The sequence below is a fragment of the Ambystoma mexicanum genome, chromosome 7q, assembly GCF_040938575.1.
Source record: "Ambystoma mexicanum isolate Mex_15411 chromosome 7q, UKY_AmexF1_1, whole genome shotgun sequence".
Lineage (NCBI taxonomy): Eukaryota > Metazoa > Chordata > Amphibia > Caudata > Ambystomatidae > Ambystoma > Ambystoma mexicanum.
The window spans coordinates 561337150-561363823 of NC_090941.1; the positions used below are offsets into that span (position 1 = coordinate 561337150).

General features: G+C 45.2%; 1 protein-coding gene across 2 annotated transcripts in view; it reads right to left on the minus strand.

The window, feature by feature from the left end:
* INTS6 (integrator complex subunit 6) overlaps positions 1 to 26674 on the minus strand; it is a 1045054-nt gene that overhangs the window by 60065 nt on the left and 958315 nt on the right. For both annotated transcript variants that reach the window (XM_069640441.1, XM_069640442.1), the window contains one exon: positions 11667 to 11760. In XM_069640441.1, coding sequence (XP_069496542.1) covers positions 11667 to 11760 — 94 coding nt within the window. The remainder of the gene's footprint in view (positions 1 to 11666; positions 11761 to 26674) is intronic.

Consider the following 26674-nt stretch of genomic DNA (forward strand, 5'->3'; position numbering starts at 1 on the left):
GAAGGATGCATGATTTGGAAGGGGAACATTTGCAAACGTTTGAAAGGTAGGAGAGAATATTTGATTGAGATTAAGAACCATGTTGAGAGATAAAATATTGACAGTAAAGAAAAAAGGACGAGGTATAAATAAGAAAAATGTGTGGGGGAAAAACGATCACATTCCAATTGTAAAGATAATACTTAAATAATAGGGAAAAAAAGAAAACACTGGGACTAGCTACCTAATACATGACAAAGTTGTGATGCTACCACTTGTAGTTTAATAACAGATAAAACTGATCACTCATTCGCAGGCGCTGTTCCCAATGCTACTGGCTTGGTGAAAAGAATGCTGGATTACCAAAAGAGGTAGAAGAGGGACATGCCAATTTGCTAAGGAAAACATCTATATGGGCGCAGGAACAATCTGCGACTCCTAATCAGTTAGCACTGTACAGCAGGCAGTGTGCATAGGAAAGGGCTGGCACACCAAATACTTTTCCATTTACTATTAGTGAAGATGTAAACTAGTGTCGAGTTGAAGTTAGATAGCTAAACAGAGGACTTGGAGAGCAACAGGGACTGAAATAGAGTGAAAATACTGGGATTAGAAAGAGGGCATAGAAATGATGGCTAAAGTGAATGCACACAATGCCACAAACGTTAAATAAGGATTCTACAACATTGTTTTAAAGAGTCTTCAATGTGCTGAATGAAAAGCTACAAACCTATCGCAATAGTTGGATTGAACATACTGTTCACACTCTTCAGTGCCGATAATGTCTAATAAATAAACCTCTTTACTAAAAAGAAAAATCAACTTCTAAAAACATGCACTGAACCTTTTAGGAACAGAGTTCCAGACTACATAGGAAGTAGGATTGGCAGAATACATTCAAGTAACTGGTCTTGTACACTCATGATTTGTTTACAAAAACTTTCAAAGTTAGGGAAAGTTGGATGGCGTGAGATGCGGACACAAAGTTGGAATATTTTCAACATCAGACATTTTATTAACTTAAAAGGGTTGGATAAAAGACTTTCTGTCCCCATCTTATAGGATGTTTCCCTACCAAGAAACTAAAGCTAAAGATCAGTCGGTCTTGTCAAAATTAAGTAAACTGTTCTTGTGTCCAAACTATATTTGACCCTCACACTTCAACACATAATCCTTGAATCCAGGAGGGGTTCCTTTCCCCTGGATTATTTCAGGTAGGATAACTATTGGGGAGAATTTTAAATTCTTGTGCCAATTCCCCGTCAACCTGAGAGACCCCCAGCACTTTTACTGGACTTCTGGGATTTATTTTTGCTTTACTCTGAGTGAGTAGGCCCTTTCCCCACCCACTTAGTCATTCTTTGTGCGCCGAGATCGGAAACCCTATTTTTTTCTGCTACTATATTCTTTTAACTTTTAATGGAGGCATGCTTTCCTCCATGTATTTTACTACAGGCATCTGTAATAAATTGTTGCAGCACGCAGCACCTTATGTGCAGTGTTTCTGGGGAGTCCCTTCGGCTTCTCCTCATATTCTTTATTACTTTTTCCTTAGAACTACTGTTCTCAAAAATAGTAGGATACTTTTATCTTACTTACCTTTCTTTTGTGGGATCAGCACACCACCTTTTGTGGAGTACTGAGGAGTGCTGAGGAGCTCCTGTAACTTTTATTGTGACAGTAACAGACAAACCTTAACGGCTGGTGGCAGTGGATACCTTTTTACAATTTGTGTTAGATACACGCAGGCTGTTTCCACAGCTGCAGTACAGCACCCATGGCAGACCATTTTCCAAAAATTGCCCCAGTCTTCTTTTATCGCCATTTTTCGTTTGTGTGTTCCTTATTGGCCCTTCTTGTACCATTACAGGCGGGGGTGGGTCCTCTGAGATTTGCCTTTGGCCGGATCCCTTTGTGAAGCCCGCCAAGGCTCCAGTGTGTCTGATAAGGCAAGAGGTGAGGGAGGAGCCTGAAACGTCCCTGGCCTTTGTTTTAGGGTATGCCTGGGTGTTGGCGTCACTTTTGACCAGTGACTCTCTATAAAGCAACATGTCAGCAGTCTGGTCTCCTCGTGTGCTTACATATAAAGGAGAGATTGAGCAAGGTCATGGGGTACCTGGCTGATTAACGAAAGGTGCACACACTCCTACGGGGGTACAAATGACTCCTAACACAAATGTATCAGGACGCTTTAAAGTACCACAGTCAGATTTTAATGAAACTGTAGTTTGTGTGTTAGTAGCTACACTTGACTGAGGTTTTGCACAAGATACAGCAGTATTTACACATATATGGTTTAGTAACCAAATAGTACATGGCAAATGCAGAATATTTGCAGCGTCTTTTCAATGCTTGCACATCCACTGAAGGGTCCTTGGGAAGGAGATTTAGTGAGGTGATAGCATGTAGCAATCACCAAATATACATCTGGACAATGTAGAGTTGAACAAAGACAACATGGGACAATATAAAAGTCAAAAAGACAGTGTTTCGGCCAGAAAATGAGCTGAATTAAGCTCGGATGGTGTGGCCTTCATCAGGACGGGATATTCCAAAGCGTGGAGTATCTTGTGGGGTCTGTAGAAATAAACAGATGGGAAGTATTTAGGAGTGGGCACAAACGTAAGTATCTAGCACAGGTATAGGTTTAAGTACAAGAAGGACTGGTGCTTACCGGAACTTGGGTGCGCTGTGACTTCAGCGGGTGGCAGTGTCAGAAGTACACTGGAGGATTTTTGAGGTCCTAGAAGTGGCCATTCCTGTGCGAGTAGGTTTGACAGAAGGGCTGTGATTAGCCAAATGGAGTAGGAATGCACCTAGGGTTAAAACCGGTAAGTGCCAAGCTTACCTTAGGGAAGCCTGTTGACGCCCATGGTAGGGTAGAGCAGGCTGGCGTGATGGGTACGCGTGGAAACCGCAAGCGGGAAGGCTGCGGAGAAAGAGACAACAAGGGGCTTAAGGAAGCGCACCTTGGGACGAGATACACCGTGCGGTTTACACAAAATCGGTGTGCGTGGGTGGTGGTCCATGACTAAAAAGGGTGAAGGTGCCCCAGGTGGGAGTACGGGGAGTGACCCGCATCTGAGAACACACAGACACCTGTGTGCAGTGTGTTCTGCACACTTATTTTTAAAAAAGGAGAGACATGCGGTGAAACGGCGAGTAGCCCAAGGTGGGATGAGGTGGTATGAGTTTAGTTGTGGGTGAAAGGAGATGAAAGTGCCTCAAAAGGGAATATGGGGAGTGACCCCCGTTTAAAAAGCACACGTATGTAGTGCAATCCGCACCCTTTTTTTGTAAAAAAAAGGGAAATGAAGTAGAACACGCAGTAAAATAACGTGGAGCCCACAGCAGGATGGCGTGGTATAAGTCTGGCACAGGGGGGTGCTGGGCTGACTTGAGAAGTGAGAGCATGCAACAACCCTCTGGGTAAGAGGCATAGCGTGGCTGAAGTCGAGTAAACTACAGGCAATGGCAGGAAGGAAGCGCTGCAGGGCAAAACGTCAGCGGTCGCGGTCACAGGCTGTGCACGGTGTTCGCTCAAGAGCCGAATGGAGTGAAATAGGGACGGGCGGCCATGTTGGGGTGCGCGATGCAGAGGTGTCCAAAGGGGTGCCTGTATGCATGTAGCCCCGGGCTTCCATGTGAAACACAGAGGCAATGGTTGCTGGAAGCCGGGTGAACACAGGGAGTGGATGCGTTCATCCGAGGTTCTGTGTTGTAGTTGTTAGGGTACCTATATGTCAGCGGGCGCGCGGAGGACGCCTCAGGATTCAGTGATGTTACTGATTGGATGATGCCACGGGGGGTAGTCTAATTGCAGGTTTGAGGAGGCAAACTTCTGATGGTGTGTTGACACATGGGAAACAGAGGTGCTGTAAGTGACAGCGACAGTGTATTTGGAAAAAGTCTCAGTTCCAAAAAGGTTCCATAATGTGGCGGTGGGACACAAAAGAGAACAGACTTTGGTTCAGTTGGTGGTGATATAATACAGGTCAGTAATTGCAAAACAGGTCAATGATTGTCAAAACATGGTTGCAAGCATCATGATGTGTGTTTACACAGAATAAACATCAATTGCTGAAAAAAAAACCTCAGGTGCTGCAAAAAAAAAAAAAAAAAAAAAAAAAAAAGAAAAAACAACATATGTGCATTCTCGTCCCAAGGTGCGCTTCCTTAAGCCCCTTGTTGTGTCTCTTTCTCCGCAGCCTCCCCGCTTGCGGTTTCCACGCGTACCCATCACGCCAGCCTGCTCTGCCCTACCATGGGCGTCAACAGGCTTCCCTAAGGTAAGCTTGGCACTTACCGGTTTTAACCCTAGGTGCATTCTTACTCTGTTTGGCTAATCACAGCCCTTCTGTCAATCCTACTCCAACAGGAATGGCCACTTCTATGACCTCAAAAATCCTCCAGTGTACTGCTGACACTGCCACCCGCTGAAGTCACAGTGCACCCAAGTTCCGGTAAGCACCGGGCCTTCTTGTACTTAAACCTATACCTGTGCTAGATACTTACGTTTGTGCCCACTCCTAAATACTTCCCGTCTGTTTATTTCTACAGACCCCACAAGATACGCCGCGCTTTGGAATATCCCGTCCTGATGAAGGCCACACCATCAGAGCTTAATTCAGCTCATTTTCTGGCTGAAACACTGTCTTGTTGACTGTTATATTGTCCCATGTTGTCTTTGTTCAACTCTACATTGTCCAGATGTATATTTGCTGATTGCTACATGCTATCACCTCACTAAATCCACTGGTCTCCTTCCCAAGGACCCTTCAGTGGATGTGCAAGCATTGAAAAGACGCTGCAAATATTCTGCATTTGCCATGTGCTATTTGGTTACTAAACCATATATGTGTAAATACTGCTGTATCTTGTGTAAAACCTCAGTCAAGTGTATCTACTAACACACAAACTACAGTTTCATTAAAATCTGACTGATACTTTAAAGCGTCCTGATACATTTGTGTTAGGAGTCATTTGTACCCCCGTAGGAGTGTGTTCACCTTTCGTTAATCAGCCAGGTACATCATGACCTCGCTCACTCTCTTTTATACGCAACTACCCACCTGGGCAGAGCGAGGCATCAACCAGGTGCCCTTTTTGATAAACATCCTCGTGTGCTTACTACATAAAATTATGAGCACATTTAAGACCCCTCATTTCACTAAAAAAACGCTGAAACTATTGATTATTGTTCAAGTTTGTTAATGGGCATGGACAAAATTGATCGTAACAAACTTCAAGTGTGTCAAAATGGTGCCATACGAGTTGTCACGAGACTCAAGCGTAGAGATCATGTTACGCCAGCCAGACACGCTCTCCACTGGCTCCCCGTGGAGACTAGAATTTTATTCAGAACCCGGACTATAATACAAAAATGCAGACAGGGTAAAATGCCCGATTATCTACAACAGCTACTCCCTATAAGAATAAATTGAAGAGCTCTGAGATCAAATAGTCAGCACCTTCTAAACATATCAAAATGCACAACGGCAAAGGTTGCTAACTCAGCCTTCTTTGCAATTGGGCCTAAAGTTTGGAACTCTTCCCCTAGATATGAGGAATTGAATCACTGGAGACTTTTTTTTTTTTAAGTTGAAGACTTACCTTTTTAACTAATACTGCTTTTAATTTTGTGGATACTACTTTTAAATGGTTTTAGTCTGCTTTTGATACTGGCTTTTATTTGTTAAATGTGATCTTTTGTCTTGTAGCGCCCACAAGCCCTATGGTCCAAGGACAGCCATCCCCCAGGTGATTGACAGGTCCATAGGATTGAATGAATGGGTTCCTGCATAAAAGGCAAGGCTTTAGGGACAGAAGGCTAAGTCGACCACTGCAACTGAAGCTCTGAAGAACACCACTACCAGAGACGCATGCAGCACCTCCAGTAACCACTGAAGTACCACTGCTGTTCTGACCCAGTTTTTGAATCGACAGGGAAGCTCCGCCAAGGAGGACTTCCTCCTCTGTGCTGGTGGGCATAACCAGCCTCAAGACACTCTTCAATTCGAGCCATCTCCAGACGTCCTGCGACCTTCCAGGGCTGCAGAATCCCAATACCCATGGTACCTCGACCACCTTGAAGTGCACAGCCTTGCCATTGACGAATCTCGCTGGAACTTCGTCGGCATCCATGTCGACCTCCAGAAGCACAAATCCTCCTAGTGTCCCCTCACCAGAGTGCAGGACCGATGAAGATTTCAACCAGCAGTGATCATTAGCTCCTGGTGCGCTTCTGGTGCTGTGAAAAATGTGCCAGAACCGCCACAGGAGTACGAAGAATTCTTCGCTGACAAGTCCCTCTCTCAACTACTGCTGCAGGAGCCCATCCAGCCCCCCCCCCCTTTCGTCACCATTGGTCGGAGTTGCGGGAGCGGTGCTGCTCTACTTATTTTAATTAAGTTTTACTGTTCCGGAACGGTTTCTTTTTTTAAATACAAGTGTAGGAAGAAGTTGAAACTTGCACTTTCATGCACTGCACAGGACGTTTCCTTAAAGAGCTGTACATTTTTTTTTATTGTGCATGGGAGGGGGCGCGGCGATGGGGTCTGTGGGGAGCTGTGCAGGCCAGTAGGGAACATAGTACACTTCGACCACTGTTCGTCACCAAGGACTAAGAGCGGGTTTGCAGCTGTGGAATTCAGTAGGTGACCAGCTGCATCAGACTCTTCACTCGCAAGGTACTCTGAAGCTTGAGGGAAACGTACCTGAAGCAGTTTGCGTTAGTCCTTTGCTTTTGGAGCACTATTTCTACTGTTGGGTGTTCACCCATTTTCAGCCCTAACAGCATGTGCCCCTCCAGGAAGGCTTCTGGTAAGACCCTGAACTTTTACCAAGACCAACTAACTTGCTGAGAAGATTTGCATCAAAACTGTTGCATTCCTATTGACTTGGTCAATGCTGGTTTGCTAACAGTTAATCCTGTGAACCTCTTGGCTTGGGCATTGCTTTTTTTCCCTCCAAAACCTGAACTGAAGAACTCCTTTCTTGTTAGGGAAAGGCTACCTAAACCTTATAAGAGTTGCTTGCCTGCGATTGTTGCTCTTTACACTGTTGAACTTACTTGTCTCGGAAGGATAGCTCAGGGACAAAGCGCTCACCTTAGAAGCAAGATGACCCGGAGCAGCACAGGTTTGATCCCCGGGACCGCACTTAGAAACTGAGTATTAAGCGCTTTATAAATAACCAATTACAATTACCTTAACTTGAATAATGCAGAGTTAATTTAAAATAAGTACTTTTACTGACCTGAACTAGAGTCACTCAGTGTGTGGATAAGAAAAAGTATATTACAATTTACTCACCAACTTTATTCTTCCTTCTATCCTAAATGTACGTTTGAAGTTGATACAATATTCCTTCAGTTTCTAACTGCCGTGTATGTGTATATATATATATATATATATATATATATATATATATATATAATAAAACACACATGCAGTTGTATCAAAAATAGTGCAAGTGATTCTTTGGATCTATGTATGTTCTGTTTTTTTGTTCTGATTCACAGCTCACATTCCTCCTTATAAAATATGCCTGGCTGTTCTGCCACTACCAACCCTGGGTACTACAGGCCTATATTAGAAGTTGGGGCTCTAAAACCAAGGGACAAGTCTTGTAGTGTCCAATAGCAATGGGACTGTAAAAAAAAAAAAAAACGAACAACCAGTCTTTTTTAAAGTATGAATTTTTAAAAGCATCTGAAATGTCCCTTTCATAAAGCACTTTAAGGATGGCAGAAATAGTAGGAATGTCTTTTCCCACAACACTGTTTGGAAGTTAGCAAAAGGTTATCATCTTTAAAGGATGGAAAAAGGTCTATTTTTCTCAAATACTTTACAAATGACAGGATGGCAAAAATGTCTTTCATACTACTGTTCAAGAATGATTTCCTGGTATTCTCCCCTGCCAGAAATTCTTCCATTTACTCTTTAGATGTCCTAGTATACTCTCCTGCCAGTTATATTTCACTATGTCTTTCTTTCATGTGTGTTATAGATTACCTACTCCCCTGCCCGGAATCTCTCCTCCACCCCACTAGATCTTGCAGATCCCATGGTGTACTCTCCTGCGGTATCCAGTCATAATGTCGAATACAATAATGTCGAAAGTCAAAATGTCGAAAATATTTAATCGAAAATAAAAATGTCGAATTAATGTTTAAATAATTAATTAATTATAGTTTATAAAACATAATTTTTTTAAATGGTTAAGGGTATATCCATGGTGGGTGGGGGGGATGTGGAGGAGGGGGGTTGGGGTAGGGGTAGGGGATGGTTTTTTTTTTAAATAATTATTTATTTAATTAATGTTTAATTAAATATTTTTTTTAAAAAAATTAAAGGTATATACATGGGGGATGTTGGGGGGGATGGGGAGGAGGGGGGGGTTGGGGTAGGGGTTTGGGATGGGGGGCTTGGGGGGGACCCCCCCAATAAAAAACGTTAGTATGTGTGACATTTTACATAGTTATTTTAACATTGGTTTTTCGATTTGTTTTCGACATTTTATTTTCAAATTAATGACTTTTTCTATTATATGTATGTGTTTTCGACATTTTTGCATTCGACATTTTTGTAATTCGATATTATTTTTTCGATATTATGACTATAAACCCTCTCCTGCCATGTATCTTTCTCCAAAAAGGGTTCACTGCTTGATGTGTTTTGTTCACCAAGTCATTCTACAATGTTCACTTTCTCTCCAAGCATAACACAGTTGCACTCCTGCACTGTTTATACCTCTTGACTTCAAGTACTACTTGTTCCCACTTTCCCATATTGACATCTCATATATAGAGTTCTTTCTGGCAACCTCTTCACTAGTATCTCTTGACTTGTGGTAATGTTTGTTCTAATTTTCGCCAAATTGACATTTCACATAAGGAGATTTGTACAATCTTTGCCTTTCCAATCCATTTGGTCAGTGTAACAACAAAATGACTATGCAATTGTTTGTATGTTTTCTGACACATACCAGGACCCCCAACTTCTCTGGGCAGACACACTGGTGCAATGTGTAGCTGCAGCGAAGTTCTGTATCGGGAAGACTTCCCAGGTCATGCAGACCCCCGTTCGGTTCCCGTGTCGGCTGCACAGCTCCTCCCCAAAGGAACTGAAACAGCTCCAGAATACTGTACTTCTACAGCCTTGCGGCAACTGTGTGTTCCAGCGGTTCCCCCACCGGTCTCTGGTTCCTCCGGTAAAGCAGGACTCCAGGCAGTTGCCTGCAAGCGCCTTGCTCTTCCAGCACAGCTCGTCTCAGCGTCTCTCCTTCTGCTTTTGGTCACGCTTCCCCTGCTCTGCAGCTCTCCTCTCATCCATTGAAGATGTTCATCAGGTTTCAATACCCCACGCAGCCGATAGCTAGTATGACAACTAGTCCGCACCTTGAGTTTGATGTTTTTCATTCCAAGTTTACCTCTTCCTTCTCTGCCTTCTCTCAGTACTTGACACTTTATGGGAGTTGGGGTCCATAGAAGTTAAACCTTTTAATGTTACATTGTTTTACATTTGTGTTTAAATCAGAAATATCTGAGACCGAAGAGGTTATGTTGGTGTTAACCACATATGAAGTATGAATGGCCTTCTGTTTAGGATATCTGACAAGGAGGGTTTTTAGGGTTTCACAACTGGAGGGATTTGAATAATGACAACATGCCATCAGGAAGTTTGGATTTATAGGGTCTTCCTCACAGAGAAGGGTAGACTATCACTTCTCCTAATAGAGTCACTACATCTCCCTGACAGCTACCCCCTCCCATGTGATAATCTGTCACATCGCCCCGTGGGTCAGGGATCAGGTAGCGGCTGCCTTCCACTGGTCACATGGGAGGAGGCTTTAGGCTGGGTTCAGTGACGACTCGATTGGATTCATCACAATGGGTTACAATATTTGGGGAGGATACTCATTTTGGAGAACTGTTACCTTTAGCACACATCTTAATAAATAAACAGCCCCCCTCAGATCTCTGACACTCTTCAAAAGAGGGAATTAATAAAGTCCCTGGTGGGGTGCTGGACAGAGGGAGCCTGTATTCTAGAAATTAGTGGTGGATAGGGACAGGGATATTGCTCATATGCTTTTGATTGTGCTTAATTTTGCAAATCTGTGATTTATTGGGTCTGGTACCTAGTCAGAGTTGCACACTTTAGAAAGCAAACAAAAAAAATACAGTTTGCAACGTTTAGAAATACTTGCATCTAACCACCTAGAAATGTTAGTCTTACCTCCACTGCTGCCAGGTGTCAGTCCACCACATATTACAAAAAGTGTTTTGATTGTGTGCGTTCCACTCTTCCAAGGTAGGATATTAAAGTTAAACAGGATTTGAGTGGCTGTTGAGGCAACGTGATATGATGCCTAACCTGGAACAGGCGAGCCTCTTGAATTAGGTGGATGCTGATAAACTGCATGCAAATGGGGATACTAAGTAGTTATGAATATGTTCTGCGTCGGTACAGAGTGACAAGCCGTTTGTTGCCGCGTAGATTGATCACGTAGGCACCCTTTGAAGTAAAGGATGAAGTGAGAAGTGAACTGCGGTATACGCGTATATCCACAATCTACCATTACAGAGTGACCCGTATGGATTTGTTTTTAGTGAAATCTGGACAATCATGCACTATTGAGTGTGGCGTTGCTGATTGAAGCAGCGTTGTGAATAAAGCAGAAGACGCTCTAACATGCAATGCAAGGTTTTGTGTGATGCATACTCCCTTAAGCACAAAGTCTTGAAAGAAATTAATATCTACTGAACATCCCCCGATTAATGTCCGACCAGCGTGGTATCCAAGAACAGAAATATGTTGGGATTCTAATACCAAGACACCAAGACACTATAGGAGTGTTGAAGTTTACAATATTATCATTGTGTCTTTTGCACAGTGTAAAAGTTGATACAATAACACTTACATAAGATAAAAATGTATCAAGTGACGACTCGCTTTGTGACTTTATGGGTTTTAATGAATTGATTGAATATATAAATACATAAATTGAATTGTTATACAATGTATATGACTGGCATGGTAACTAGGTCAATTTTTTCAGGACAATTAGTTTGGAGAGAGCTTGCGCTCACAGACACCCCGAGATAGATGCACCAATTTCAAAACTATCAAATTTTTTGTGCATATTAACGGAAGAGCCCATGATCGGGAAAGGTGGGGACTGCCCTGCAGACCACCTTGTCGTGATAAAAAATAGAGTGCTGAGAAATGCTTGGGACAGATTTTCTTTAAGCATGGATGAAAGAGGATGGGAAATGGGAGTATTGAAAGCATATCTGATTTTTTCAGCAATTACTTGGCCCATAAGCTCAACTGAAACCGTTCAGGAACACAAGGATATTTCAGAACTGTAAGAATATGCAGGAAACTGAATTGAATATGAGCAAGGCTGTTGGACTATCCACTGTCGCTAGGTAACAATGGCAAAAGAGATGCCAGGCTTTTAAAGCTACATGTTGCAAATATGACCACCAAATACGAATAAAAATCAACAATAGGTTAAGCAATGCTCAAGCTAAAATATTTTAATGGGAGGACATATAAAGGCATGTAATGTATTGCTGCAACATTAACAAAAACGAACTGAGGTTGCTATTATAGTAAGAATGAACACATTTACAAAAGCATTTTTTTCACAACCACCCCTTACGACCAATCACATACCTTGAAGCTTCTTTGATAACATTCTGCAAAAATATCAGTCGAATTTGTAAACTGCCTTGAACGTGCTTCAATAAGGAGAAGATGTTTTCATATTCTAAAACAAAAAGATTAAATAAACGTTGCAATCTCTGCTGTGTTCAAGTTATATATTTACTAACTTTCTTCTAAATTTAGTTCTTGTATAGTGTTCACTCAATGGGTTTCCCAGAGGAAAGACAAAGTACTCTGAAAAAAACACTGATTATACTTTTCAAATAAAGAGCACTAGAATTTTGTTTTATTAACACAATGCCCCCCCCATCTATTAAGCAGGTCTCAACATCTGCATTTCAAATCACAGCAGCTCCTTCTCCCCTCTTTCAAAGCTCTTGTATTTAAGTGCAGGATTAACCTTTTTAATGATGCATTAATAGTGGAAGCAGGGGAGGAGTAGGGCTTACCTTACCAGTAATGGCCAGTTTGTCACCTTGAAGGACCTTCACTGATGGTTAAGGGCCATTACTGGCCGAGTAACACCACTCCCCAGCCACAGACCTTGACGTCAATAGAACATGGAATGAGAGCCAAGTGCCAGCAAGGTCGCAGCAACATGGGTAAGAAAAGGATCCGAGTGAGCCATGCATAGCAGAACCCAGAGAGGGGAAGGTGGTAGGCTTCTTGAATGTTGCCACTAAATGCATACTGTTGTCAGTTCATTACGAACTACGATAAACAAGTTACTTACCACTAGCTACAGTTTTCCACTCATGCTTTGTTAGAGATTCCTATGCTTTGAACAGATTAACAAGTAGTACCCCAGAAGTACCTATTGGCAGAAATAAAGGGGAGGAGAGTATGGGAGGCGCACCTTACTTGAAATGTCTCTTAATCACTACCTGTCCAAAAAGTGCTTCTCTTCCTGTACGCAAGGTAGTAGTGTTCTGTGAAGGTATGCCGCACAGCCCAAGTTACTGCTCCGCTTAAAAACATTTGCGGGATACTTGGCAACATTAGTTATCACTTTTATGTAATGTACTGTGAAGGCATCATGAAGCAAGACACAGACAACAAAGATCAAACAATAAATATGTATTAAATGAAACGTCAGGATGGTTGAAGGCCTAACCTGCCAAAGAGTTCAACTTAGTTTGTCTGTGTCCAAAACCTATTCTCGCAACTAGAACAAACAAATGTGTAGGTATATCAAACTCAAGAGAGTGTTGAACTCAAAATTGAGCTTCTTCCAGCTCACAGCTTTCTCTCAGCTCACCTTCTCGAAACAAAGAAAGTTCCATGAAAAAGTCTTGAGGTTTGCCTTTCGTCAGTTCAGGGCAATGTAGTTCAGAACCAATCAAATAATACAATCCAAATAAGAAAAGGGGGTCTTGAGACTCCGATCCCAAGACAAAACATAGGGACCTGCCAAGTCTCAGGATTCCCTTCCCCAAGACACAGGCTCCTTGGTAATTGCTCCTGTGCACCAAGTCACTTTTACTTGCTTTTCTTTACTGATTTCTGGGCTTAGGCTCTTGGGCTCCTCTTGTTTCTCCTAAGCAGCCTCGTGGCTCTGCCACCATGTATTACACACCCTTTTTCAAATGGTTGCCTTGTCACACTGTATTCACTTATTAAGATTTGCTGTTTGGGTTTTCCTTAAGCCTTTAATGTATTCAGTTTGAAAGTTTGGGTTCATTTGCTGTGCAACAATGATTCAGTATTATTCAATTGCAGTTCAGAGTTTAATACAGCTTCATGTTGCTTAATTATATTTAGATTCAAGATTTGAGTTTATTTGTTGTGCAACATGCATTCATTATTTAAAGTTTAATGGTTTGCTTCAACGTAATAAGCATTGGCTTTCTTTAAGCTTGCCTTTAGTTCGGTATTCAATATGCATTGGCTTTCTCTTAATTTACATTTCACACGGTTTAGGTGTTTTACTTTCATTCCTTGGTTGAAGACTTTTGATAATGTTCCTTCTAAGGCACGCGAACACTTCAACCACATGTTAATTGACTCAAAATGGATTTGTAACAGACTTTCGAATACGTGCTTGTTCCTATAAAAAAAAAGGACACGACCACTCCTCTACATTGTACCAGTCTCTGCTCACATTTAACAATAGCAGTTCATTTTACGAGCATCACGGTTACTGTAATACCGGGTTTCTCGATCTGGGAAACTCACCGACTTGCTTTGAAGTTCATTTCCATATCACACTGGTCACAAACTTGGCGGCTTCCTTTCTCCACCCTTTAGAAACACTTGCGCTCTTGCAGCGCCATGGGAGATCAAGCAATCCTTAGGCTGGAACGAAGGACGACCCCTGGTCGCCTTCCTTCGCCTCTGATCAACAGAGCTTTTGCTTCCACTTCACACTCGCCGGGACCCTCAGCCGTTTCTTCCTCAGTGTGCTTCTTCGGCTGCAGAATGGCTCAGCACTGCTCCCATAAGTGTCTCATCTTTCTTCTCTCTCCCAACCCCCAGCCCCCTTCCTGTCCACACCCCTTTTATATCCCTGGCTTGGGTAAAAGGGTTGCAGGTGCAAGTCATTTCTCTTAATTGCCGGACTATAGTTAGGCTTATTAGCAAGGCATGCCAGATCATGAAAACAGTACGCCTTTGAGGCATGTTGGTGTGCATAACTCCGAGTCGTGACTTCCTCGTCTCATTACTGTCAAATGTCATGTGTGGAAAAATTAGGGGAGCTGGATTATAATAGCCCATAAAGATTGGGGAGGGCTAGGTTTGTAATCAATAGAAAAAGGGGGGTACCATGTCATGCCCATAGGTTCCCAACACCCAATCCGCAAGAACCTGCACCCAGGTGATCCCTCCCCCCCTCGCTTTTCCACACCCAGGGTCAGGATCCAAGAGCGATAGCCTTTTCCTGGCCACCTACACAGAGGATCCAAGGGGAGGAGTAGTGAGAATACCCTCAGGTTTCTCACAGTACCCTAATGCAATCCACAACATGCCTATTGGCTTACTTAGCATCCAATGCAGGTTAGCCACCATGCCAAACCCTTTTTCGAGATGGATGCAGTGCTTTTCTGATGCTTTTTGTCTCTACAAATAGTAAAGTGCCCTCAAAAAACTTCCCGTCTGCCTGAGAGGATTTGCTGGCAAAGAGCGTGGGATAAATGACAAGTGCATTTTAGGCAAGAATTTCGGGTTTGCACGAAGAACAGCTACGTCTTTGCAGAATATGAGTTAAGGGTACACAAAAGCATGCATTTCTCGCAAACGCGTAAGTAACTTGTTCCTTCTCCAGCATTGGGTCTTGCATGGATTCACATGCTCATGAATATGAATACATAGCAGTACATACACACAACCAAAGCAGGAGGCAACGCTCACAGAAGCAATACACTTACCCCTGGAACACTAAACTCAAGCAAACCAGTTGTGCAGCATTGGCTGGCCAACCTGGGTCACCTCCCGGTAATCCAGGGCGACGAAGTAGAATCTTGTGAAGGTGTGAGCAGACCTCCACGTAGCAGCCCTGCAGATGTCGCGTAGGGGAACACCATAGAGAAACGCTGTCGTTGATGCAATGGCTCTGGTGGAATGGGCTCTCGGCCAGCCTGGAAATATTCTGTCGGCCAGACTATGGCAATGCACGATACAGCCGGAGAGCCACCTGGAGATGGAAGCCTTAGACAGGGTATACCCCATGTCCCACAGGTCCATAATTGACAAAAAAGCTGAGACTTTTTTGGAAAGTCTTTCGTACGTGCAACATAGAATTTCAGGGCACGCACAACGTCCAGCGGATGCAACGCCCTTTCAGCAGGCGAAGAAGGATTCAGGAAGAAAATTGGCAGAACCAAAAGTTTGTTGAGATGAAAGTCTGACAGAACATTTCACATGAAGGAAGTACGGGTTCGTAGAACTACTTTAGCGGATTGGAAGGACAAATACGGAGGCTCACAGGAGAGGACCTGTATGCATTGATGCATTGGCTCAAACGCAGGCCCCATCAGTTTAGACAGTACCACATTGAGCACCCATGCCGGCGCAGGAGCCTTCACCCATGGGGAATGTTCTGAAGAGGCCCTTACAGAACTCTTCAATGAACCTGTGTGACCACAGAGCAAGCTTGCCTGGATTCGTGTAACAGGATATGGCGGCCATGAGGACCTGGATATATGCGTGTGAGAGGCCAGTCTTGGCCAGAGAGAGTAGGTAAGGTAGAAGCAATCGGCACAATACTGTAAAGGGCTTCCACTTGTGCTTGCAGCAAGCCAACGTAGAGGGGACCCCTTGCTTTAGCTAGGATCTTCTTGCATTCCAAAGCAGTGAATAGTGTCCAAATTCTAAGGCTGCAGGAGTGAGGCTCAGACGTTGGGTCGTGGTGCAGTAGTGCCAGATCGGCCTGGGTCACAACAGTGCAATGAGGGATCATCGTGCAGTGGCAACGCCCAAGTGCGTTGATCACTCATAACAGCAGATATGAAGGGAAAGCTCACAGGAAGAGGAAAGAGAAGGCACCCCCCCTGACAACTTTGTTGAGGATATCTGCTGGAAAACTTCTGACACTTGGCGCTAGCAGTCATCGCAAGGAGGTCGATCTGAGGGAGACTCCACTCGCCGAAGAGGTGCAACATTTGCACTTGTTGAAGCTCCCATTCATGGCATGGCCGCAACTCCCTGATGAGAGAGTCTGCAATGGTGTTCTGGACGCCGGCCAGGTGAAATGGGACGAGAAACATGCTTTGAAGAATGGCCCAAAGTCAGAGATTGTGCTTCCAGGAAGAGCGTGGGGGAGCACATCCCGCCCGGTTTCCTTATGTAAAACATGATGGTGGTATTGTCTGAAGACCTCGCACCACCTTTCCCTGGAGCTGAGGCTGCAAAGACTTGAGGGGCCAGAAGACTGTTCGAGGACGATGTCAAACTCCTTTACCTTCAGGAGGCAGAGGCCTCTGGCATGAGAATGTCCTGTGTGGGATCCCCAACCCTCCAGAGAGGCATTGGTCGTGACTGTAGCCCGATACGGATGGATCTGAAAGGGATCGCCCTTTGAGATGTGGACGAGCTGGCCACCACTGCAGTGTTTGTTGGAATTCCAGATTGAGGGTGATCTTGTCGGTCCATGTGCCAGTGACTTGATGCCACCTGGCATCCAGAAATTCTTAAAGGGGTCTCATCTACAGTCTGCATAAGGTGAGCAAATGGATGCAGGAAGACATCCCCATCAGGGACTTGATGGACTGTTGCCACAGAAGCGGTCAACATCTGTTGGACCTTTCCCAATATGGCCTTCACACACTCTTCCGAGGGAGTCGCCAGACACAAGACTGTTGAGTCGGGCACCCAGGAACAGTGCTTTCTACAATGGCATTATGCAGGACTTCAGATAGTGGATTGAGAATCCTAGCGAAATTGGATGGTCCCTGCGGTGTGCTGGGATGCCAGCGCGCGGGAGCGTGACCGGATGAGCCAATCGTCCAAATAAGGGTAAACGTGGATTTCTCTGCAGCGCAAATGCGCAGCCACCGGTGCCAGGCATTTGGTGAACACTCTTGGGGCCTATTTTAGGTCAATGGTCGAGGCCATGAACTGGTAATGCCGCTCCCGAATGACAAACCGTAGGAGCATCCAGTGTCTGCGATTAATGGGGGATTTGGAAGTAGGCACCTTCCTCCAGTTGGCCGAGTACGTGCTGCAATGTGACCATCCTGAATTTTTGGGATTGGAGGAACGACATTGGGAGCCACTGCCATAGGCCTGGGAGCGTCCCCTATAAGCCTACTGGGCAGCAGTGCTGATAGAGGTGGTGAAACTCTTTGAAGATCTGGAGACTCTCCCTGGGTGCCCAGAGAACGCGCCGGCTCAGTGTCAGTCTTTATGGCCTGAAGAGTCTTGTCGACCGCCTTTGCCAAACAGGTTGTCGCCATGCAAGGGCAGATCAACTACCTTGGCCTGCCTATAATGTCAACTACCTTGGCTTGCACCATCTGTGTGGAAGTTAGTGGCTTAGAGCCACCCCGGTTGATGGAGGGGTACACCATTGCACATCTGGCGAAAGCTTTCATCCGGGATGTCGAGAGCAACGTTTATGGTGTCATCAGAAGCCACCTCCCCCTCCTGGAACAGGGCTAATGCTTTGCCGTTCTCATTGTCTCGGAGTAAGTAGAGGATGGGCCCCAACTTATATCCCCATCTGCCCCCCCCGTCATACCTTGGACAGGATGGCAAGGGGTTGGCGGTCTTGATTGTTGAAGCTGCCGTAATGATGATGCGCTTTCCTGCAGCATCTAGCTTCTTACCCTCGTGGTCCGGAGGAACCATGGATGAAGAAGAGGGGTTTGAAGGCCTTTTTCTAGCAGCGGCCGAGACCACGTTGTCTGGCGAGGGCTGGGACCGGAGAGACCTGGGGGCCTTCTCCAACCAGTCACGCTTAGCAGGAGTAGTATTAGAAGCCTTCATGACCGCTAAGCCATCTTCCCATGTGTCATCCAACAAGGGGACCAGATAAGACTGTCTTCTTGGAGGACTCCCATCGCTCAAAAAGGAAACCCTCTTTTCTTCCGACACCAGGCTGAACAGCTTGGCAGCCTGTGATATTATAGAGTGGAAAAAAACAATCTCATCCAGGGGAGAGGCCATGGCGGGCGCATCTACACCCGAGAGTTCCCCATCTATGGGCACGTAGTCATCGAACTCATCTGTGTGTGTACCGGCCATGACGGTGTCGGTATCAGTGTCCGTCTGAGCTGGTTCCACAGGGGATAGCGCCACTGGAATTAGCCGAGTGGTGACAGGGGCCTTTTGAGGCGGCAGTGGTTGAGCCTGAGGAGGCCTCTGAGGGCTTCTTGTCAGAATAGGGGCAGGAGCCATCGCTGTTGATTTCAGCCACCAGTGCATGTAAGGTGGTCAGTATGTGCAAGGAAATGTCGCCTGGTCCTGCAGGAGAAGGAACTGAGCCTCTTGGAGGGCTAAACATCTGGGAAGGCCTGCGGGCCAGTGACCCCTGATGAGGCAAAGGCAGAATGGGGTCGGGTTCTCCTTGTCCCCCTTCCTGATCTGAGTAAAAGTCCTGTGGAAGGAGGTCTTCAGAGCTAGTGTATATAGCTGGAGACCTTATGGAGGATCCCAGAGGTGCCAGAGAAGAAAGTGGTGCAGAATTCGTGGGCCTGGGTAGGAAGTGCAGAGCTGGAGGAGTGTCTCACTAAATCAGAGCCCTTAGTGAAAGTAGCAATGAATGGAGCCTGCCTGCTGAGAGGAAAAGGTGCCATTGTTGACTGGACTGTTGTCGGAACCGCTGACAGATCTAAGCGGCAGGGAAACCCTGAGCGTGGTAATCGTGACTGTCGAGGACAAACCCTTTGGTGTTGCAGCCGTCGGAGGAAGAGCAGGTTTTGTAGGTGGGGAAACAGTCTTGGTGGACTTAGTCATGGATGAGGCTTGTGCCGACTGTGGAGCCGGGTCCTTCGATGACTTGCTCTTCAGCGAAGACCTGTGCTTAGCCGCTGACGCCAGAGACTTTCTTGCAGACGGAGGCAGCCCACCTGCCGGGAAGCTAACCCATTGACAGACGGTGACCGGCCTCTCTAAAAACTGGTCCTGCAGCTGCTGTGACAGTCAACGAGGAAAGCGATGGAGCGTGTGATTTCAGCTTCTTTTGGATCTTTGCTAAGGAAGCATCCTCAAAGGTCCTCGAGACAGTAAATGCACGCGAGGTGCCGATCCGCTAAGATATTCTTCAGGCCAAGGTTTTCACAGGACGAGAAAAGACGTTTCTTCGTGCCATCCACCATGGTGTTCGAGAATAAGCAACATGCCTTTCTGGATTGCCCTACTAGGGAGCAGATGGACCTCTGGCCAGAGTGCCAAGGACCTGTGAACCCCCACCTACTCCCTACTTGTGGATATAGAACAAGTCAGTTTTATTTTCTGTCAGGATGTTGACAACTTGGTTCCAGAAATTGGGTAGGAAAGAGCAAACTTCCCTCTTCTGCCCTCAATGGCCTTTCATTTGCAGGGCCATAAAATGAGTGCCCCAACCCCAGAGACCCGTCAGTCACCACAGTCTGTTTGATGTGGTTCTTGGAGCAGCGCTCCCTTGAGCAAGTACTGGGCATCCTTTCCATCATGGAAGGAACGCCCTGAGCATGCATTCAAGTGAAAGCAGCCACCATCTGAACCCAAGACCTGCTACCACCTTGCATTGAGGTATTTTTTTATGCACCTCATTTGTAATATACAGTGTGGTATTAGCAGAATACAAGAGGAGAGTATCCCCAGTATGGATTTGTATTGCCTTGCAGAAATATGCTCTTTGAGCTAATGAAGACCACTATCCCTAAATTGAATTGGCCATCCAGAAACGTTACAGTTGTGGAAAGCATATGCGATGCTTCTGCAAAGGTTATCAAGAATCCCAGAAGATTCGACTCTTACAAGGATCTCTGGGCCTGAGGTGCAAGCGAGGAGCAGATGAGCTAGTCACCCAACTAGACATGCTGGCTTCTACAAAGATGCGCCATCACTGGATCCAGGGACTTGGTGAAATACCTGCATCCCAATTTCTATCTGAAGGGCAGAACTGTTCATGGACGTTGTTAAAGAATGCTTTTTTTGCCACTTTCCTTCCATTGTTTTTAAGACAACCATTAGCACCTGGCCGTTTTCGAATCCTGTCCTGGAAGAGGCGAATGAAGCCAGCAAGGCTTTACTCACCTGATTAACATTTATTTTGAGGCACTGGTCAGTCCCCAGGGCTACCAGTACTTGTAGACTCTCCCGTTTATGTTGTCCTCTATTTTTATATGCATCACACATCACCTCAGGTGGAGTGTTCTGGGGAACTCTATCCTCTTGTCCTCTTTGTCTAGCAACGTTTATGGCTTTGCAATGTGCCTACAAAAGGCTGGTGGCAATGAATTTTTTTTTACTGCATAATGCAGTTTTGAGTACCATATACTCCAAATGGCTTACCCAAGTACTTTGGCCATTTTACTTTTTGGCAGTCTTTCTGTCCTCTCAGGTGGGAAACTCCATATTAGTGCAGGACTCCCCAGCAGGAGCTTGTGTGACTTACCTGGTTGAAACTGGATTTGGGACTGTATTATACCTTTACAAACCTCGACAGGAAATCTGTTGCTGCGCAAACGTGGGGTCTTTAAGGCTGCCAATGCACTTCATTTAATTTGTTTTCCTGTGCGTTTATCTTTCTAACACACCACCATCTGTGTAGTGTTACAGGGACACTATCCCTTTTTCTTTTTGACAGCCAACTTTTGTATGCCTTTCTGATTTGCTTCCGACAGGCGTGTTGCAGTGAACTGTGTTTTACTACTACTGTGCACCATCTATTTTATGCAATATTGTGATTTTGGGCATAATACTCAAAATGGTTGCTCCTTGCGTTTCATTTCAAGAACTTCCCTTTGGCCAACTTGCTTTTCGTCCTCCTTCCTGCCCCGTCAGGCCAGTAACTCTCAAATAAGGGCATTCATTTTCATGGAGTCGTTTCATACTCCTAGTCAGTGCTGTGTTTGACAAACTGGGATTGGGACTATTAGGTCACAATCCACATTTCTCAGAGTGGATGTCTGTTGCTGTGCTAATGTGGAGCAGCTGGCTATCTAGTTGGGAAACCAGATTCTGCAGATTCATAAAACAGGTAGAGACAGCATATGCACAACCAGTGTTCAAGGAAAAAGGCAGCACAAACCTGCTGGCCGAAGAAAGCTCCACCCTCCACCCCATCTCCTTCAGGATGCATTAAAAATAATAGTGCTTAGCAAAAGCATAAGGAGGGGGCCCCCTTAAGGGCATCTACGAACAGGACATACCTTTGGAAGGTCACAGAGTTTGCCTTAGCTCTGGTTGAATGAGTGCAATGTCAGTCAGGGACCCAGAGACGAGAAAGCTTGTAAGCATTAGAACTTGATTTGATTACTTATACCGTGCTTGTTCCTCACAGAGGGACATCCAAATAGAGACTAGCTGGGTGCAGATGTTAAATTCAAAGGAGCCAGCATAGGAAAACCACATAGCTGGCTCAGATAAAGGTGGGTTTTAAGTTTCTTTCGAAAATGCTCAGAAGGAATCAAGATTCAGAAGGTCTTCCATCAGTCAACGCACGAGGACCAAACACAGAAAAGTGTCAGTTGCCTCTATGGACGAAGTGAGATGTGGGTACTGCCTATAGTTTTTAAGTAGAAGAACAAATCGATCTTCCCAGATGATCTGGAGTAATTTTAGAGGCCAGGTACATAGGGGCCAAGCAGTGAATGGATTTAAAAACTATACAGAGGACCTAAAAAAAGAATCCTCAGATGTACTGGCAGCCAGGGAATTGTTGGGCACGAAGGACACAGACGCGGTTTTAGGTAGATTAAAAAGTGTAATTGCTGCATTCTGAGCCAACAGCAGACAATTTGGCAAGCTGGGATACCGGCAAGAATAGCATTGGAGTAATCAAGCTTGGAATTGGCCAATACTACGACTACTACTGGTTGATCTTTCTCAGAAATAAGCGGGAGGATGCGTCATAGGAGTCTAATCCGATAATAGATAGGTTTAAGAATCTCAATCTGCCAATTAGAAATTGGATTGCCATATACAGCCTACATGTTTTACTTTGTGTGCAAAGACTGTAGGCATATCAAAGTGCTGGACAGGGTAGAAGGTGCTGTGAACTTTCCAGAAGATTTTCTGGTGCAAGCAAAATAACCTCCGTTTTAGAGGGGTTGAGTTGAAGTTTGTTGGCCAGCATCCAGCTTTAAATTTCATTAGCAGTCTTAAAAATCCTTTGTATTGAATCTGAATTATTAATTCTGACATAAATCTGAGTATAGTCTGTGTAAGCGTGATAACAACCCAAATTTAGAGAAGATACTCAGTAATGGTAGAATATATATATATATATTGAAAAACAAAAAGTTGACAGGGAGGAGGCCTGGGGAACACCACATGGAACAATAAGAGAAGTGGAATAGAAGGTGCCCATTTTTTTTACCTGCTGAGCCCGATACGATAGAAAGGATGCAAGTGATCCAACACACGTGAGACCTCAGAGAGCCTATGATTAAGGATATCAAAGTGGACTGTGTCAAATGCCGCCGACAGGTCAAGCATGACAAGCAGAGTTTTCTCTTGCAGCAGAACTCAGTAGGTCATCCCACACTGCAGTAAGTGATGTCTCAGTACCATGGCGAGGCCTGAAGCCAGATTGGAATTTTTCAAGATCATGAGCTTCCAGAAATGTCTGTAATTGGGTAGTAGCAATGTTTTCTAAGATTTTTGACGCCAGATAAGACTAGAGATTGGGTGATAATTCAAAAGTATGCTATGATCCAATGAGGGTTTCTTCAATAACTTAGTCAAAACAGAGCTTTTGAGCTCCTAAGCTCACAAGCATGACAGTTGGGCAGGGATGTGATAATTATAGTTTGAGGATTTTAAACTTGCAATTAAGAGGGATAATTCCTACAGAGTTAATGGAATAAAATTACATTTCTCAACTGAAACTAGTGAGTTATGAATTTCAGGTAGGGCAGATTGTGAGATAGAAGATTGTGAGTCAATGCTCAGGTGTAGAGTATTAATTATTCATAACACTCAAAATAATTTGCTGATTTAAAAGATGGCAATAGGGATATGCAAAGAGGGTTTGAGAGATTTTTTTATGACATCAAATAGTTCTTTGGGCTTATTGATTGGTGTTTCGATCTGGAAGAAGACTACCCAGCTGGAGGGAGATGGTAGCTTTAGCAATCCTTGTGTTAGGAGAAGGACTGCTGTATGTGATAAAAAGATGGTTGAATTTCCTGAAAGACTTGCATCTGTCCACATAGAACTTAAGTTTTTGCTACACTGAGATTGTGGCAAGTCCCCTCTGTGGAGTAAGTGCAAGGTCTAGGGGGAAGAGTCAAAACAATCTCCTGATTCAAATGGAAATCAGAAAGAAACCTTGGGATGTAAGAAGGGACAGTGTGGAAAAACAACCTTATCCTTACGTACAATTATTAAAGGATCTTCCTAAAAGGGGGCATGAAGCTAGCTTACTATTTTTTAGGAAGTGAGAGATACTAAAATGGAGGTCTTCCATATAAGAAGGTTCAAATACAAAGAGGCCAAAGGCTTCAATGGCTTACGCATAACAGCTGCCAAAACCAAAATGTCCCATTGCCATTGAGGGACTGGCTTTTTGAATGGAGGGTGAAGATTAAATCCCTGAAAGTGTCTTGACAATTTTTCAGAGAGAAATCATACTCTTGGGAATTAAGGTATGAAGTAATGTCTAACCATACAAGTAATTTATTGCTCTAACTAATAACCCTGGGTTAAATAAATATATAAAGGAAATGAGAGGAACTTGATACCGTAAGTCTCTAATGACTGGTCCATGCACTTGTGTCGTAGTAGGAAGTGAAACTCTTTGAAATTACCTTGTCCCAGTGAAATGTGGTATATGCCTCTTAAGCCACCAGCTCCTGTATCTTACTGATCCTGTGCGCTGATGGAAGGCCTACCAGAAGAGCAGTCTTTATAGTAATCAGCCTGATATTCACGGACCCCATGGGCTCAAAAGGCTTGTGGGCCAGGGCGCCCAGCACCACGTTAAGGTCCCAGACCGGATGAGGGCGCTTGACTGGGGGATACTGGGCCCGCCAAAGTGCTTTTTGACCACAGGATGGAGGAGGAAAATATGTTATCGCCAGAGTTTTTGTAGGTCCCTATGGCCGCCAGATTAGTATGACAGGTGTCTACCTGCACCCCGTAATGAGCCAGATGCGCAGAGAAAGAAAAAAATAGTCCAGTGAGCACGCCAGAGGATCCATCTGGTTTGCCTTGGCCCAAGAACAGAGCCTGGTTCATTTGCTCCTGTACCGACATCTTGTGGCGCTGCATCTCGCCCCCTCAATTATAGCCAAGTTGTCCTGTGACAGGTGCAGATGTTTCATGGTGACCTGTTCAGGAACCACGCTGCCAGGGCTAAATTCTGCAGAGTGGGGTGAACCACTGTGCCTCCCTGTTGGGACAGCAGAGGGGCTGGACCCACAGGAAGGGGGGAACCAGAGGCTGATCAGACAATCAGAGGAGTTCTGAGAACCAAGGTCTGGTTGGCCCCCACAGCGCTATGAAGATGAGCCGAAGCCTCTGTGACTCTTTTACCTTGAGGAGGACACTGAAGCAACAGAGTGGGGGGTGGGGGGAAGCATATTCGCTCATGTGCTTCCACTGAATCTGCAATGCATCCCCCGGAGAGTCCCTGCCTTGCCCCATCCAGGATGCAAACTGGTGGTATCTCATGTTGCTGCTGGTGGCAAATAGGTCCACATGAGAGTGGACCCACCTGATCAAGATAACTACCAGAACATCCTTGTTCAACTGCCACTCTTAGTGGTCGACCCCCAGCCTTCCCGCCTCCAAGTTGTATTACCCCGGGAGGTGGAGTGCTGATAAGTAAATGTTGTTCACCAGTGCCCACTCCCAGAGCCCTGTACTACCATGCTTGTTGATGTAATACATGCATGTAGCGCTGTCTGTCTGAATGCAAACCGACTTGTTAACAATGGAGAGGAACGCCCACTAACAGGTTGGCGTCTGCCCTCCAGCACGAGAGGTCCTGGTGAAGGTGTTGTGGTATGCTGACTGGAGCTGCCTGGGAGCCAGTGCCCTGATTCCAGGAGGCTGAGAAATGTAGCTGCATCCTCCTTATTTTGATCCTTGTGTGTGTGGTACCGCCAAGAGGCAAGCCGCCATTATGGTGAGCAGGGGCTGGTACCAACATGCCAAGGTTACTTGTCCTCTGACAAAATGCCCTGTGGCCTTCATGATTGACCTGATGTTGTCTGCCAAGGGGAAGATACCCTCTACCCTTGTATCCCAAATGAACCCCAGGAATGTTAAGGACTGCCTGGGAAGGAACTGACTTCTTGAGGTTAATGGCGAACGCCAACTTGTATAGCATGTGCATAAGTGTGGCAGCTGGAGCTGGACTCCCTTGGCAGACTTTGCTCAGACGAGTCAGTTGTCAAGGTATGGATAAATGTGGTGGCCCGGAGCAGGGCTGCTACACCATTCATTCATCTTGTTAAGACCCTTGGAGCCGAATTGAGGCCAAAAGGGAGAACCTTGTATTGGAAATAAAAGCCCATGACCCTGAATCGGAGGAAGGAACGATGGGGCTCCCAAATCGGAAAAAAGTGCAATTACACATCTTTCAGATCCAGGGAGCAAATCCAGTCTCCCCCCCCCCCCCCAGTGTCTCCGCAATGAGTGCTGCAGTAACCATCTTGAACTTTTGAAGGGGAAGAGAAAGGTTCAAGGATGAAAGGTTTAGTACAACTCAGTGCCGTCTGTTTTTTTCTATATGACGAAGATCCGGGAATAGAAGTCCATGCCTTGCTGTGAGGCTGGAACCTCCTCCACCACCTGGCTCGCCATGAGCGAGCGGATTTCAACCAAAAGAGTTGCCGTCCCAATCTGTGGGTGAGTATCTGTCCGTGGGAAGCGGGAGGGGGGAGGAAAGAGGAAATTGAGGTATAGGCAGGCAGAAACAAGAGGAAACAACTGAGAATCCATGGGTCTGCAAACCTTGCTAAAAGGAATGAAAGTGAAGGTCAAGCCTGCCCCCCACCAGAGAACTGCAGATCTGGATGTTTCTTTCCTTCTGAGGCTGGTGCCTGAGAGGGGGACTGGAAGAACCCCTTATTTGATGATTTGTGCTGTTTGCGTCAGTGCTTGCTGGGCGACCTATCCGGCTGCCTCGACCGGTGCTCCTGAAAGCCCCTTAAGCCACCGAAAGTACTACCTACATCAGAGCGTGGGTGACTCCGGCTATAGTTCTTGGGTGCAGACTGGGTTGGAATTGACAGGGACTTTGCTGTCTGAGAGACGTTTTTCTTTTTATGAAGGTCCTCATCCGTTGTTGAATGCAACAAGTCCCCCATGAAATGGCAAGTCGAGAATGCGATCCTCCACATCAGGGGTAAACTTGGTTGCCTTCAGCCAAGCTGTTCTCACGTCAGTGGCGACACAAATGGCACTGCCTGCGGTGTCCATGT